General features: G+C 53.4%; 4 protein-coding genes across 4 annotated transcripts; 3 read left to right on the top strand and 1 right to left on the bottom strand.

Annotated features, from left to right (window-relative positions):
* The first annotated feature begins 271 nt into the window (after window positions 1-271).
* On the top strand, window positions 272-3,766 carry PV07_02036 (protein disulfide-isomerase domain). The gene is made up of 4 exons (XM_016388622.1): window positions 272-818; window positions 871-1,249; window positions 1,302-1,738; window positions 1,785-3,766. The coding sequence occupies exons 1-4, from the start codon at window positions 469-471 to the stop codon at window positions 2,245-2,247; spliced, it is 1,629 nt and encodes a 542-aa protein (XP_016255550.1). The 5' UTR covers window positions 272-468; the 3' UTR covers window positions 2,248-3,766.
* On the bottom strand, window positions 2,919-3,891 carry PV07_02035 (uncharacterized protein). Its single transcript, XM_016388621.1, has 2 exons — window positions 3,199-3,891; window positions 2,919-3,139 (listed from the first exon to the last, which is right to left on the bottom strand). The coding sequence occupies exons 1-2, from the start codon at window positions 3,536-3,538 to the stop codon at window positions 3,123-3,125; spliced, it is 357 nt and encodes a 118-aa protein (XP_016255549.1). The 5' UTR covers window positions 3,539-3,891; the 3' UTR covers window positions 2,919-3,122.
* A 415-nt stretch (window positions 3,892-4,306) lies between these two features.
* Window positions 4,307-6,168, top strand: PV07_02034 (uncharacterized protein; the record flags this gene model as incomplete). Its single annotated transcript, XM_016388620.1, has 6 exons — window positions 4,307-4,366; window positions 4,446-5,044; window positions 5,100-5,226; window positions 5,286-5,811; window positions 5,866-6,071; window positions 6,145-6,168. The coding sequence occupies 6 exons, from the start codon at window positions 4,307-4,309 to the stop codon at window positions 6,148-6,150; spliced, it is 1,524 nt and encodes a 507-aa protein (XP_016255548.1). The 3' UTR covers window positions 6,151-6,168.
* A 256-nt stretch (window positions 6,169-6,424) lies between these two features.
* Window positions 6,425-7,372, top strand: PV07_02033 (uncharacterized protein; the record flags this gene model as incomplete). Its single annotated transcript, XM_016388619.1, has 1 exon — window positions 6,425-7,372. The coding sequence occupies one exon, from the start codon at window positions 6,425-6,427 to the stop codon at window positions 7,370-7,372; it is 948 nt and encodes a 315-aa protein (XP_016255547.1).
* Between the last annotated feature and the right edge of the window lie 8,911 nt (window positions 7,373-16,283).

Below are 16,283 nucleotides of genomic sequence, written 5' to 3'. Positions count from 1 at the left end.
ATTCTAAGATTGGAATCAGAGGAGATCTGGGTGGTCTTCAAGGCCGATGCTCGAGAGGCAGCCATACTCGGTACGGACCAACAAGCCGTCTCCGCCTACCAGGAGGAGAGAGGACCCCTGATTATCAGTTCCGCGTTTCAGGGTCAATGAGTCGGCGGAAAGGGGGTGCAGCTGAACTTGAATGGGGGCGAGTGCGTGTCGCCCGCATGTGGAGATGCTGGTGAAGCCCCAAAAAAGTAGTTGACACCTCTCCTCATTGAGGCGAGAGCGGCAAAAGTGCTAGTTACTTGCTGGTATTCACTTACCAGACACCGAGCCTCAAGAATAAAGGGTTCAAGAGTCCCCTGATTTCTCGAAAACATTACACCTGAATCATCTATCCGGTCTTTCCATTCCTTTGTGTTCCCCAGTAGCGTCTACGATCGCTGTCTTCTTCACTGCACACTCGGCTGCAACACTCGTCCCATCATGCGATCAATCGCATCTCTGGCTGCGATCAGCCTTGCCTTCGCTGGCCTGTCCTCTGCGAGCGACGTCCATGACCTGAAGACCGACAACTTCAAAGACTTCATCTCCCAACATGACTTGGTACTAGCAGAGTTCTTTGCCCCGTGGTGTGGCCACTGCAAAGCACTGGCACCCGAGTATGAAGAGGCCGCAGCCACGCTCAAGGAGAAGAATATCCCTCTCGTGAAAGTCGACTGTACGGCTGAGGGTGATCTGTGCAAGGACTATGGTGTCGAGGGGTATCCTACTGTTAAGGTCTTCCGGGGCCTTGACAACATCAAGCCATATCCTGGCGCGAGGAAGGCACCTGCGTAAGTCACGCCTCAATACCCCAGAAGACCTGCGCAACTAATGTTGAAGCAGTATTGTCTCATACATGACCAAACAGCAACTACCTGCTGTCTCTCTACTCACCCCTGATACCCTGGAGGAGTTCAAGACTACAGACAAGGTCGTTGTGGTAGCATACATTTCAGCCGACGACAAGGCATCAAACCAGAGCTTCACATCTCTGGCTGAGTCGTTAAGAGATGAGTTCATCTTCGGAGCCTCTAATGATGCCGCACTTGCCAAGGCAGAAGGTGTCAAGCAACCCGCGATTGTGCTCTACAAGGATTTTGATGAGGGCAAGAACACATTCACCGAGTCATTCGATGAGGAGGCTATCTCGAAGTTCATCAAGACCGCCTCGACTCCTTTGGTCGGGGAAGTTGGTCCAGAGACCTATGCTGGCTACATGGGCGTATGTGCTCCCTTTGCAGGTCACAGAGCTTTGGTGCTAATGTCTTTGACAGGCTGGAATCCCTCTCGCTTACATTTTCGCTGAAACCCCCGAAGAACGATCCTCTCTGGCTGAAGCTCTGAGGCCCGTCGCTGAGAAATACAAAGGCGTCATTAATTTCGCAACCATTGATGCTAAGGCCTTCGGCGCTCACGCTGGCAACTTGAACCTGCCTACAGACAAATTCCCTTCGTTCGCCATCCAAGAGACGGTGAAGAATGAGAAATACCCCTTTGCCGGCAACGACCTTGGTGAGAAACAGATTGGTGCTTTCGTCAAGGACTTTGTCGCTGGCAAGCTTGAGCCAAGCATCAAATCAGAGCCTATTCCAGAGAAACAGGAAGGACCTGTCACAGTGGTTGTCGCTCATTCGTACAAGGATATCGTCCTTGATGACTCCAAGGATGTGCTGATCGAGTTCTACGCTCCCTGGTGCGGACACTGCAAAGCGTAAGTGTCACCCACTTGGGAGATGACTATGGCTAACAAGTTCCAGCCTCGCACCAACATATGAGAAGCTGGCAGAGCTCTACACCGGTGACCTCTCTTCCAAGGTCACCGTGGCCAAGATTGATGCCACCCTGAACGATGTTCCCGATGAGATTGCTGGCTTTCCCACCATTAAGCTGTACCCCGCTGGCGCCAAGGACTCTCCTGTCGACTACTCGGGTTCCCGCACCATGGAAGACCTGGCTGCTTTCATCCGTGACAATGGCAAGCACGGAATTGATGGCATTGCCCTCTCCAAGAAGGATGAAGATGTTGACATGGAGGATGTTTCATCTACTGCGAGCGACACCATGGCGAAAGCTGCTCCTGCGGCAACTACCGTAGCCGAAGAGGTCTCCTCGGGCGTGGCTGATGCAGTCAAGAGTGTTGTCAGTGAGGCTGCGGATGCCGCCCAGACCATGCTCGCTGACACCGACGAGGGTGGCGTCCAAGAGCATGATGAGCTGTAAAAACGTCTACGCTCTTGCATCCCCCTGTACCTTGTATTCCATGCTCGCCCACGATGGGGGCGGACGGAGTTTTGACCTTTCGACTATTGTTATTTTTGTGTGTTATCCCGACGAACACTTTGCGCTTCTGGCAAGATTCAGTCAGGAAGACTCACAACGACCAACTGGTTTACTGGAGCTTCTTAGCCGAGGAGAGGACTTGAGGGCGTCCAAAATGGATGTGAAGCATGAAATGAGCCGACTTTTTGCGTGGCCAAGATGGCCAACGAAAGTGGATGATATCCGATGAAAGACTGGGGGAGCTTGACTTGAGCGGTCTCGACAACCCGGGGTAGACGAATGAGGTCTTCACCCTGTCATGGCGAAGCACGGCCAGAGACAGGGAGAGACTACTCCCGTCCCGGATTCAGTCACTAGTCATGAGGATATGCAGTCAGGTAAAATGAGAATTGAGCGAGAACGGAAGCATTGGTTGAACCTTCTCAGGCCGCCGTAACTGGTCAATTGATAATGTCAATGTCGAGTCGCCACAGTCAATGACCGCCTCGATGTGTTGCACAGGGCGTGGCCAAGTCAACACGCATGGAATTCTATTACGCTTCTATTCTTCACCACAAGGCACGGCCCTAGAAGCGAGAGTGTTTTCTTGTGTCGACTTGGACGATCTTTTGGTGACATGACTTCATATTTCTGCTGCTGTACTCCGTATATCTCACACAATTCCTCCTAATGAGGCCCACGCATTGCACAATGCGGGGATGTCTCGAGGCCGACGCTCTTGTTTCAAGTCGCAGTCCTGTGCTAGAAAGAAAGGCCCCAGCCAGCCTAAGAACAAATGCGGGCAAACAGCAATATCCCAAGTGACAACTGCCAAATTATAGCGGACCAAGGACTGTGAGCAAATCATTAGCATCTTTGGCTTTCAGCACACTCTGTGGCCTGCATTTGTACCTGTGGGATCGCGATAAATCCAGTCTCCTCCCGTGATTCCACCGCCCTGTCTCCGGTACATGGTCTCGACGTCTTCCTTGTGCTGGCGTAGATACGCCTTGAACTCCTCTGGACTCATTGTCTTGGCTCTGTCCATGAGGCCGTTGAACGCCGTCTGCTCCTCGTTCGACGTCGTTCTCAAGCCTGAGCTACCAGCAGCAGCATCCGGTTTGACCAGCGGCGCTGTGGATGTCATCGAAGCGGCATCGGACAGGTCGACTTTGGCGCCAGACTTTCTGCGGAAGATCTTGGAGATCAGGGTTTCTTCGGATTTGTTGGGCTTGGTCGTGTTTGAGGACATTGTTTCGTACGGCGATTCTTCTATATCCCGTGGATGAGATCGCGAAAGAGGATATAGCAGGATTCAGTGGTTGGAACAGGTGAATTCGGCGTAAGCGGGTATGTTATGTTGTCAATTGTCTTCTTTTTGTGTTCACAGCCAGGATGTTGGACTCGTGTGTATCTCTAGGGGCATGGGACACTTCGCCCTTTAAGTACTGGGTAGCGATAGAACATTCGCAAGAGTCCATCGAACTCGCTTAAGCCTCTTAGTTAGCGAGATAGGTAAAGATCCCCAAAGGCTTGGTAGAAGCTTGTGAGGGGGATTGCAGCCCCTGTGGGTGAGAGAAATAAGTGATTGGTGTCGAGTTCGTGTAATGGGGCACCTGGGAGGTGGTTAAAAATAGAGGGCAGATCGATGGCCTGGCTTGCAACCCTGTGTTTTACCCTCTGAGTTTCAACATTATCCCGCCCGCATCACAACGTCCCGAGTCGATTATTCCTGCTGCGCCACGTGTGTCCAGGACGGCCGGGGGTTCTCGCGAATGCGACAGTGGCCTTTCTGCGGCTGCCCGCCCTCAGAGACTCCACTGTTCAGAAAGTACGTCACGGGAACTATCGGAAAAGATAGCATACAACGTTGGTTCGCATCGTCAAGGGTCAGAAAGTAATGCAATTACTGAATTGATTGCAGACTCACTGTCCTTCGTCCCTTACAATGAGTCCTGCCGCGGATCACTGAGAAGTGCTGTAGCAGAGACATATTCGACCACCCTCGTCATACCAGGTGATGGTATTCTGTCGCCCTCCCAGCAAGGGCTGTGAGCGATGTCGAAAGCGGAAGGTCAAGGTGAGTTGTAACATAGCTCTACAAGCTACGAGTCTTACAGCAATATCCCGGCTTACCTAGACGGCTTCGATCTCGTCAGTGCGACGAAGGGAGACCAGGATGCGCAAATTGCGCGAAATTGAAACAGAACTGCCCGGGCTACCGCAATCTGGATGAGCTCAGGATCAGAGACGAATCCGACCGCGTTGCCCGTAAACACCGCCGTCAGGAGGACAATTCAAGTATGGTCTGGACACCACAACAGGTCTCTGTCCAGTCTCTGCGAAGTGACACGCGAGTACCTGGAGGGGGATTCTTCCCAGCATCGATTGAGTCCTCCATCACAATTACATATCCGTTGTCTCAATCTAGCAATGAACTGGGAGCCAATTTCTTCTTCGCCAAGTACTCTCCCAATGATGGCACTTCCTTCAGTAACTATCATGCTTGGTTGGTCAAGTCCTACCTTGAGCAAAGACCCAACAACGTTTTGGGAAAGGTGATTGAGGCAGTGGGCATGGCGGGACTGTCGAATGTCTTTCACGCGCCTCATGTCAAATCTCAGGCTCGAGCACAGTACTCTGCGGCCTTGATATCCATGCAACAAGCCCTGAATGACCCAGCTCAAGCTGTTTCGGACTCGACGTTTATGGCTCTCATGTTATTCGCATTCTTCGAGGTACGTCAAGACACCATCCAGTCGAAATCTCAGCGAGCTGTCACTCACTTCCCTCTGGAACGTCAACTGCGAAAGCCAAGATCGATATCCCCATTGGGCTGCCCACATTAGAGCCGGCACGGCCGTCCTAGAGCTCCGGGGCAAGGAACAGTTCAGCAGTGAGCGTGGTGCACTGCTATATGTTCAGTTTCGCTCCTACGTTGTGAGTAATGCTGCCGGGATTCCGCCTGGGTGTGGTCCACTGTCTCATTACGATCATAGCTTCTGGCCTGCATGCAGGAACATATTGCTGTTCCCAACGCTCTGGTCAAGGCGACTTTCAGTTTCCAGACAGGTGCCCTGAGACAATACTGGCAGCGTGCAAACATTGCCAGCCCAGGGTCCATCACCGAGATTTGTATCCGGGTGGCCAACCTCTGCGCAGCCTTGAGAAGTCAAGAGGTGACAGATCCAAGGGCCATCCGTGCCATAACACAGGAGATCGATGCAGACCTCGAGACTTGGAGAGCAGGCTTGCCTCCAAGTTGGGCATACACTACAGTCGATGTTCCTTACGCTGCCCATGACACCTTCTTTCACGGGAAGACGCACGTGTACGCCAATCTTTGGAACGCAGAGGCATGGAACTATTGGCGCGCCGTACGCATGTTCATCAAGCAGCTCATCCTACAGAATGAGGTCCGCTCGACCAAGCCTGACGATGCATTGATGGCACTAGCTCTTTCCACCATACGGCAGTTGTCTATTGACATCTGCATCTCCACAAATAGTTTCAAAGACTCTCCACGCAAGTATCCCCTCGTCTCGCACAATTTATGGCCATGAGCTAACCACCTCTTAGGCATCCTCTCGCTCATGCACTCGCTATTTCTGGTCGCCCTGGAAGAGCGAAATGAGCTGTCTGTGATTTCTTTCGCTGTGGAGCAACTACGACGCATCAGTGCCACTATGGGCGTTCGACAGGCAAATTTTATGGCCGATACCGCTTTGAAAAGGTCTCAGGCGATACTCAGACGAGTCGATAGTTCCTTCACCGCCGACATCGACGTATGTGAAACTTTGACCCCTTCTCTCGACTAATGGAATGCTGATTGGGCCTCGCAATGGTACCCTGTATTAGGCCTAGTGCCACCCCGCTATGCATAACAATGCATCGTTATTGGCTGATCGCTCTCCTCCACAGCCTTGCTTCCAAAGCACCCGAGATAAATATCTCTTCACTTCCGTCAAACACATATCCTTCTCTTTCTAGTCCATGATTCGAGTCCTTCAGACCTGAGCAAATGCAGAGCTAAGTTCAAACAATATCTTGCTCTCCTACGCAAGCCTATCCGGATCTTATTGTTTCTTGAAGCCTACCACTCTTTTCCAGTTGCCTGTTCTGCCGCCTGGAAAGCACCATGTCTCAGCCAGAGTCCGCTTCGGCCCCTTTTCCAAAGGAGAAGACTTTCAGCTCCTACAACAAGGAACAAGGCAAAATCTACGCCCAAGTTCGCCGCGACTACCATCCAAAGGTGTATCAAACCGTCCTTGACCATCACAAATCCACTGGGGGTGGTCTCGACACACTGCTTGATGTCGGCTGTGGCCCCGGCCTTGCGGCTCGTGGGCTCGCATCTCACTTTGCTCACGTCCTCGGCCTGGATCCTTCCGAAGGCATGCTCGCCATCGCTCGCTCCCTGGGTGTCGTCTCCTCCACCTCTGAACCCGCACGTTTCGAAATCTCCACGGCGGAGGAACTCGGAGCCAACCTTTCTCCACCGGTCCCAGATGCTAGCGTCGACCTCATCACTGCCTCCAATGCCGCTCACTGGTTCGACATGTCTGGCTTCTGGCCCAGCGCCGCCCGCGTCCTCAAACCGGGAGGCACTGTTGCCATCTGGACGAGCGGCGAGATCCGTGCTCACCCGTCCATGCCCAACGCTGCCGCCATCCAAGCGGCCTTTGACGAGCACCAGGAGCGTGACATGAAGGCCTATCTCGAGCCAGGGTCCCTCATTGTGCGCGGCCGCTACGTTGATCTCCCCCTTCCGTGGACTCTACCCCAGCCCGTTGTTGAGTTCGACCAGACAACATTCGTTCGCAAGGAGTGGGATCCGAATGAAGACTTCTTTGTGGGCATGCCTGAAGCGGACCTGGACGTGTTCGAGAAGGTGATGGCGACGGGGAGCGCAGAGACGCGTTGGCGCCAGGCGCACCCAGACGACGTCGGCACGGAACGGGACGTCCTCAAAATCCTGCGCAAGAAGATCGAGCAGCTGTTACATGAGGCGGGCGTGGAGGAAGGGAAGGAGAAAATGAAGGCGGCTGTATACGGCGTGTTGTTGTTGGTCAAGAAGAAGGCCTAGGGATTCATCTGCTAGATAGAATTTGTAACGGCCGCCGAGGACACATCGACGCCAGTCACGCCACCAACGCCATAGGTACTGAGCTCATCAATCACAAGACAGACAAACACACCCTTTGTCCTTCTCACCTACCGTCCATTAGATGGCGCTTTCTTGCCTTATGGTGTCCTGCGCGGCTCCTCTGATGCTAGGTCTCACGCATGCAATACATGATACTCCAAAGGTCATGACGCGGGCGACGAAATAAGGAGTTGGTGGATGTGAGCAGGTAGCACATTGATAAGTTCCAAGTCATATTCCTTAGTGAAGCTACCATATTGACCCCTAAGCGGAACCACGACTCTTCGTATCCAAGTGAAAATTCAACTAGAAACTAGAATCTCAACACCTTAAGTATCGTAGAGTCCGGAGCGCTAAAAGAAAATGGATAAGGATCCGCGAATGAGCGCTAACTTGGAATCCTGCATTATCCCTAATATTCTTAGAAATTGCGGGCCCTTCTTGAGCCCCTGTGGTCATATATATGTTTTATGGAACCGGAGAAGCGACGGAGGAAACTGGGGTCAGGACGTGGAAAAGGTATGAAACACCTTCAGATCGCGTGGGCGTCTAACTCTACTGCAAAGACGAGCGAAAGAGTGAAAGCTACCTGGTCACTTCATGAGGTTCATAATAGGCTCTGGTCCCTCTCTCCAAGCCAGTAAGAAGCTAGGTAAGCCTCGCTCTCCTCGTCAACACCCCTAGGACAAAAACCAAAAACAACCACGTCGGGAAATCCACGTTTGCTGTCCTACACACCCTCCCTACCCGAAGTTTGATCCTGCTCTCCGAATCTTGGAAGTCGGTCCAAGGCGGGGCGTGATGAATCTAGAAAATCTTGGCCATGACTTTCTGCATCTTGGTCCTCTCGCCCGTGTCTTCCTCCTCGAGCACCGCCTCGTACTTGTCGATGATGTCGACGTCGGTGCGGAAGTCGATTTCCTCGGGCTTGATGAACTTTGTCTTTTTGACTACCTTGACCACGGTAAAGACGCTGCGACGTGCCCTGCAGGTTAGCTAGGAGTCGCTACCCGTGGCGGCGCGAAGAGGGCGACGAGGCACTTACATGATGAAGACAGCTATCAAGCCGTAGTTGAAAATACTGTGAGGCAAAAAAAAGGTCAACGACAATCCATGGAGACTGAGCTGGCTAGCTGATGAAACTCACAACGTCGGAGTGTCCCAGTTTCCTGGCTTGAAAACGCCGTAGCCTTGCACGAAAAGCATGACGAACGAGCAACAAAGGGTATACCACGCGGCACTAGGAGACGTAATTAGTTTGGATGGTCCAGAGATTCATCATCGGGACGGACTTACTATGGTTGCCACCTCGAGACGGCGGGGAGGAACTCTTTGCGGTTTACCCCTTGGGCCTTGAGGCCGGCATTGAAGCGGATCCAGGTCACCGCCATGACCTATTGTGACGTTAATCATCTGAGAAGCCTGGTCATATCCATTCGGATGAGAGCATGTACTTACACACCAGTTGATCATCTGAGCGGCCGTGGCGAAGGTGATAACCCAGTCGAGGAATTTGCTCGTCCCGCTACCGAGGGCCATGTAGGCAAAGCATCCAATGAGCAGGACGAAGATGACCGCGATGTAGGGAACTCCGCTGAGACTTGTTTAGCCGATTTAGTCCTCCCAAAAGGTCAAGGGAGGGACACTCACTTTCGGTTTCTCCTGGCGAAGAAGCGCACCGCACTATATTCGCTCGATTAAGACCTGCGCTTCTTATATCTGGCTTAACAGCCGGGACCAGCATGACGGATACTTACAGGCCTTGGTCAACCATTGCCACTAACGAGCGACTCGCAGCAAATACGTAATTGTTACCGGCCGACAAGATCGAGGTTAGAAGAGCCGCGTTGACAATAGACTGTGACGGAGTCAGTTTGTGGGTCTTCATGGCCGAAGGAAAATAACGACTCACCGGAAGAACTGGGATCTTCAGCATGACCATTGAGATGATATACGGGCTTTTTGCGGCGTATTTGCCGCCACCGAGGAGCCTGGACCGTCGTGGTCAGTCGGAATGGCCGACCAATGGAAAGCGAACTCACCGTTCGTCAGTGTGAGGCACGAGGATGCCCACACAGAGCGCGCCAAATATATAGAAGAAGAGGAGACGGTGAGGCAGTGTGCGGAAAGCTCGTGGCACGACTTTCCTTGGTGCTCTCGCTGTGGCCAAGTTAACGACAATTCAGCCATGAACAGCCAGGGTAAGGTGCTCTCCGTACCTTCTCCGGCTAAGACGGAGACAAATTCGGGGCCAACAATGATCCTGGGTTTCTAGTCAGTGACAAAACGGAAAACAGAGAGCGTATGTGACCCACAGTCCTGCCTTGATCGCAGCCTTGACAGCAGCTTCAAATTGCTGAACCGAGTTGCTGCGCGTATAGTCAGCACCATTCTCTACAGCGTCGAGGACGACTCACTCTCCGACCCAGACACCTGGATTTTTCCAGTAATGGAATCCGAAAGCCCAGTGCAACGGGTTCCCCCTGAACAACGGTGAATTAGCTGAGCTACAGTGCTGTCGTGGTTGCAGACCCACCCGACCATCGTGATAAAGCTAGACGTATGTCAGTCGCGGCCTCGATTTTTTTTCTATGGGTGGGAGAAGATTTACGTGTAAAAGAGAAAACCGATGGCAAGGAGAACCTTGCCCATCCCGATCCAGAATTCGACCTCTCCATACCAATCCACTACAAGTCAGGTTATTAGATGATCGTCAGAGGGGTACGGGCAACTCGGGGCTCCCATACCTCTCCAGATATTCAGGATGAAATAGAAGGCCAGCATTGCCGAGATTGTTATGGCTGGGCTGAGATCCTCGTCCCAGTACCCGACAACTGGTGATCTTGGGTAAGCGTTTGTCTTTTCTTCGCCAAATTTTCAAGCGCAGTTTCTCACCCGTATTAAAGATGGTCAATTCGAAGATGATGTCGGTGACCAGCAAGAAGAGGTAGTTGAAGCTGGCAGCCGCGCCGAAGGCTGTGTCGACACACCGGCCAGCAATGCGGATGAAAGAGCCATCCCATGGGCTGAGTTCCCCGATGAGCAGGCAACCCAACATCTTAATTGCTCGGAGAAACTCACAAGTAGGTCACTGTTTCCAGTTGACACTGAGCGGTGGCAAAAATGACCGTGGCCCACCACATGAATCCTTTCATCACCCGTTAGAAGAAGCATGCCGGTTTGCCTTGGAATGCGTCTTACCTAGAAGCAGCGCCAGCGGGCCCGAATTGTAGAGGCCGCCACCGATCGACACGAACAGCGCGCTGGATGGACGGTAAGCAATCGCCCGGACAAGACTGCGGTGAGGATGAAGGGTCTCACGCTCCAACGGTACCGGCAATGGCAGAAAGGTGAACCTGCCGGCTGGACAGACGGCGATGGACCTTCATGGCTTCGATTTCTCTCGTCTCATCCTCCGAGGAGCGAACGGAGATGGGGGTTACCACCTAAGAAAATTGTTAACCTCCCAGGTCTGTTGATCGCGAGGATACGCGTAGCACAACTGACCCCTAGTTGCTTGTCATCCTCCGTGGGAGGGGGAGCGAGCCATTTGTCGTCCATTATGCTCGTGGTGCAGGCTTTGGTTATTGTGTGGTGATGGGCACCTTTTCGTCGCCAGTGCAGATTCGGTCAAATTATAGGAATCACCCAGTCTCATCCACCGCCGTCCAACGTCGTTGTAGGCTGTCTTGCTTGGCTCTCACCAATAGATAGGGCTGCCAGGCAGGAGAGGTCAACCATGATAAACGAGATAAAGCAAAACTTTGCTACCACCCACTGTGATGGTACGCAGATGCTTCATCTCGCTGGAAGCGCAAGATGCACACGAACAGCCGTAACGAGGTGGAATTTCCCTATGTCCTGGGTTAATGTGCACGGCCAGGCCGCTCTCGGAGCCGTTGTCCAATCGCGGGCGCCGAAGCAACCATTGCCTTATCGGGTTGTCGATTAAGCCTTGCCACTATCGGAGTCAACAAGGCTCTATTATCCTCGGCGCCGGCGACGAAACCCAGCTTGGCCCAGTCGAAATGTTGAGCAGAGGGGCGATAGTTACTCGTCAAGACGGCCAGCGCATTCGACACTTGCTATGCAGCGAGGGCAGCAGTTGCTACACCTGGCAAAGAGTAAAGATCCAGCATCTTTCTTACTGCTCGCGAGGTCGTTAGCAACATAGCCGGAACTCAGGATCGCGACGGTCTCAGAGTCGCATACTTCTGGCCATGGCTGGGCTGCGACGCTATTGCGAGCATAAGGCATGTCAAAGTCATGTTACAGATTGGGTCACTACAGGTAGAGAGTAGTAGTAGTAGGAACTAAACGATCCCAGCGCTGAGAAATTGCCAGTAAAATCTCTTTAATTCAATGACTACCGAGATCCCAAGTATACGTAGGTTGTGGTGTGTACCTGCCGGCGACAGGCTCCCACACATCAATAGGATCATACCCCCCCAGTTTTCCGGACCCGGTCCCACCATGGATGAATCCCTTCTCGATGTGTCAGTGCGCCAATCTGTTACGATTCACCAAGCTCGATACACTCACCACCATCCGGAGGACAATCTCGGGCATCTTCAACACCACTTCAGGGGGAACACTGAGGATCTGAAGGTCGGGCTGTCTCAAGGTATCCTCTGCCCCAAAGTATCCATACATCATCCGTTCGGCGTCCGGCTCATCGGCCTCGCAGACATTTGCTCCACTGCGTGGCATTGATCAGCTGGTATCAATATGCTCAGCGAGTAGAACTTACGCTCCGTGAAAGACTGTAGAGAGCCAGAATACTCCGTCCCCCTTCTTCAATTCCGCAGCCACGGCCTCTTCCGGGCGGGGAATGCGGTCCAACGGCCAGAGATGGCTCCCGGGGATGATATTGGTCCCGCCATTCCGTGCCGTAACGTTTGTCCCAGCTACAAAGCCCCCCACTACACAAGGTCAACAAAGCTCGACCAGAGTCGCGGCCGTACTCACCACCTATGGGGTTCTTATCCAAACCAATCTCTCGTTGCGTGCTTGCCAGAGCAGAATCTCTACAGGAAATTCATTAGGAGAGTTGTCGAAATCCGGTCAGGGACATACCGATGCAAATACTGCGCCGTGGCACCAGGTCTAACACGATAGCCATTACAGGCTTGCAGCCAATCTGTGAAGATGTGTCAGCTCATATCGTGACCGTGACCTATCCTCCAACTTTAACGTACAGCTGCCCTTCCTCACTCGTTTTTCGTCCCCGAGCCAGTCCCAGGTTTCCCTGACCAGGAAATGCTCCATCACCCCGTGCCAAACAGGATGTTGCAGGCTATGACAGAGTGAGCATGATTGGAAGAACATGGCTCAACAACGACTCACAGTTTGATGCTGGCAGTAGGAACCTTTCCTGCAAGACCAAGAATGACGTCGGTGTTCTATCGAGGCCGTCTTAACATTCCCCTTGACCATCTAACCAAGGGTTGGGGGCTTACCGCTGGTCTGAAGTTCTTCTTGCCTTGAGCGACGTGTTTAGGATTGCCTATCTGGCGCACCTTCTCAAACACAGGATACGCCTCAGCATTCAGGGCATCGACAAAGCCTTGTGGTGCATAATTCTCGACAACTGACAGATTGTTGGTGGATATCACCGATGGCGTGGCTATTGAGGCCGGGAAAACTCACCGACAACCCCGTCTTCGCGGAGGACTTTACAGATCTCTTCGATAGGTGCCGTTACATGGACCTTTCGAATAACAGGAGTGCTGATGGCCATGCTGGATCGTGTCGTGTGCCAATGCAAGTCGACAGGACATGGTTTGAGGGGGGCACGACACTAGTTCGTACCGGAATATATGTGTTTCTGGCGCCCTCGGCACAGGCCAGCTGCTCTGAGCCAAGCAGAGTTGAGTCCAAATCACCCAAGTCCAGACACAGAGAGAGAGCCAAGTCTTGCTGCCCACAAGGCTCGACAGGTCGCTTGCGAGCGTCGGCGACCAACTCGGGACCAGTAAAGGGCATGAACCGGTGGGGCGGTAGGCTCTTCGGATGTTCGGCAGCCGGTATCACACAGTGCCTGGGCCGCGCCAGGAAAGCCCCGCAATCGCAGATAGGGGAACGGGGAGGTGTCCGAGTTCGACCTGACAAGGCTGGATCCGTTTCCGGCTTGTTCTGCCGATTTGGGAAACAAGCGGCTCCACTATATGTTCACGTGATATATGCTCCAGCTCAGCCTCGGCTTACTTGCTCTTTCTATACCCCGTATATGCCTCTGTCATAAAGTTGCCTATGTTGGTATCGATAGATACCCACCATAGCTGTGCCTGGCCTAGTGTTCAGGGGAACGAGGTACTCATTTCAGCTGTGCGTGGGACATTGCACCTTGGAGGCCAGAGCGCTTCCCAAGGAGGATGACTATGAACGAGTCGCTGCTCACCCTCGTACATCCAAGCCTTCAAACGCGACGACGAGGCTGGCCTGACCCTTTCTCGCTTCGTTATCAGGGTCGGGCCTGGCACAGTACACCCCGACCCAGGCTTCGGAGTCTTGCGCGTCTTCGGTCTCCAGGAAGACCCATGGAACTTTGCGGATCAGGACCTTGTCTTCTCTCCGTGGCACCCACCACACCATCAACGCGTTCTTTTCACGCGTGAGCTGAAGACTCACTTCTACCTCTTCGCTCGAGGCTGGAACACTTGACAGCGGAACAAGACTCCAATCGCACCAATTCTCGTGTGATTTGGCCACAACGCTCACGTACGCGGCGCCGTCGTTGACCTCAAAGCCGACTTTGACCCATTCTGGATGCTGGGTTGGATTCTGCGCATTCCTCGCATCAGGCTCTGGGTTTGCTGTTCTTGGGATAACAAAGACGAGGCCGCCTTGGTCGAATTGGAATGCCCATCGGCACCGAACGGTGACCCCAGCAAACTGGAAGGATTGCTTTGGCATCCGGCGATAGACTATCGGTGCTGAGAATACATGTCGAATGGGCGGAACGGGGGTTGCATAGATGTCGGTGCCGGGCGCTGCCTGTAGGTTGAAGCGCGACAGTAGATCCCCAAGTTCTGCGGGCTGTTGGCATATGTTGATCGACGAATAATCGCCCATTTCGCCGGCTGATGCGAATCGAAATCAACACCGCTCGTAGTGATCGGAAGAAAAAGTCATGGCTATCTGACCTTGTTGACCATGTGCCAACCTTTGAAATAACTGATTCGGTCTTCCTCGGCGGCAGAACTCGGTGGGCCTTTCTCCCTAGGAATCTTGAACGATCGCGAGCGTGCAGGGGCATGGCGTTCGAGGACACTGGCCTCGCGTTGGGATCAAGCAATCATCGCGATGATAACGAGTCCCTGTTCGCAGCCTTGCTCGGCGCCGTGGGCCAATCATGAAACAGCCAGCACCGTTGTGAAGCAACTCACGTCGAACAACCGCCACCGACAGCCTCGCCACTTCCTTTGAGCCCGCTATGCAAGTCCCCCTTACATTTCAAGCAGAGCTCTGTCGAATTGGGGTCCAGGATTCTACAGGAGACTGATTTGCGTTGCTGAAAATTTGCATACAAACCTGAATCAGCATGACCGTCAGCAACAACGAGGATGGAGCAACTCCGTTCCTGAATGGATCGCTCTCACACAATGATTCTTACCTGGTGCCGGAGCGACCGTTATACGATCCGCGGCCAATACGAATCATAACAATAGGCGCGGGTGCCAGTGGCCTCAATGTCGCCAGGGCCGTGAGCAAATATATGAAGAAGGCGGAACTCCAGATCTATGAGAAGAACGCAGTTGTGGGTGGAACGTGGTATGAAAATCGGTACCCGGGCTGTGGATGCGACATACCCTCCCATAACTATCAGTATTCGTGGGAACTGAATCCGGAGTGGAACGAGTACTACTCATCCCAGCCGGAGATTGAGGCCTATTTCCAGCGTGCAGCAGACAAGCACGGCTTGCTGAAGTTCATTCAGTTCCGAAAACAGGTTACCAAGGCTGGCTGGGACGACCGGGACGGGGTCTGGAGGTTTGAAATTAGAGACCTGACGACCGGGGAGAGAACATCCGACTACGGCCACTTCTTCATCAACGCGTCCGGCTACCTGAACAACTGGAAGTGGCCGGACATCCCGGGCCTGCATCGCTTCAAAGGCGACTTGATGCACAGCGCGGCGTGGAAGGAGGGGACAGTGCTCAAGGGGAAGCGGGTGGCTGTGCTGGGCTGTGGCTCTAGTGGCATCCAAGTCGTCGCAAAGATCCAGCCCGAAGTCAAGCATCTCACCACCTTCATCCGCACGCCGACCTGGGTGACTGCCGGCTTCGGGTCGAAGTACGCCGGACCAGGCGGCACCAACTTTGCATATACAGACGAACAAAAGGAAGACTTTGCGCACAATCCTGGGCGGTACCTCAGGTTCAGGAAGGACGTCGAGCATGAGCTCAACAGTCGGTTCAGGATGCTTCACCGCAGCACGCCCGAACAGGAGGCGGCAGTAGCCTTTGCGATCAAGGACATGACCACCAAGCTTGGAGGATCGGCGAACCCGCTGGTTGACTTCATTATCCCCAAGTTCGGCGTGGGCTGTCGGCGACCGTCACCGGGGACAGGGTACTTGGAGGCTCTGACCCAGCCCAACGTCCGGGTGGTGACAGGAACGGAGATTGTCCAGGTCCATGAGACGGGCTTGGTTCTGGCCAACGGAGAGCGCATCGACGTGGACGTCTTCATCTGTGCGACCGGGTTCGATCTGTCGTTCCGCCCGCGCTTCCCCATCGTTGGGCTGGGCGGCCGCGACCTGTGCGACCTGTGGGCCGAGCGACCGACGGCGTACTTGTCGCTGACGCCCGCCCATATGCCCAATTACTTTATGTTCTTAGGCCCAAAC

The sequence above is a fragment of the Cladophialophora immunda genome, assembly GCF_000835495.1.
Source record: "Cladophialophora immunda strain CBS 83496 unplaced genomic scaffold supercont1.1, whole genome shotgun sequence".
NCBI lineage: Eukaryota > Fungi > Ascomycota > Eurotiomycetes > Chaetothyriales > Herpotrichiellaceae > Cladophialophora > Cladophialophora immunda.
Note: the sequence above shows the minus strand (reverse complement) of the source record. Positions and strands in the feature narration are given on the sequence as shown.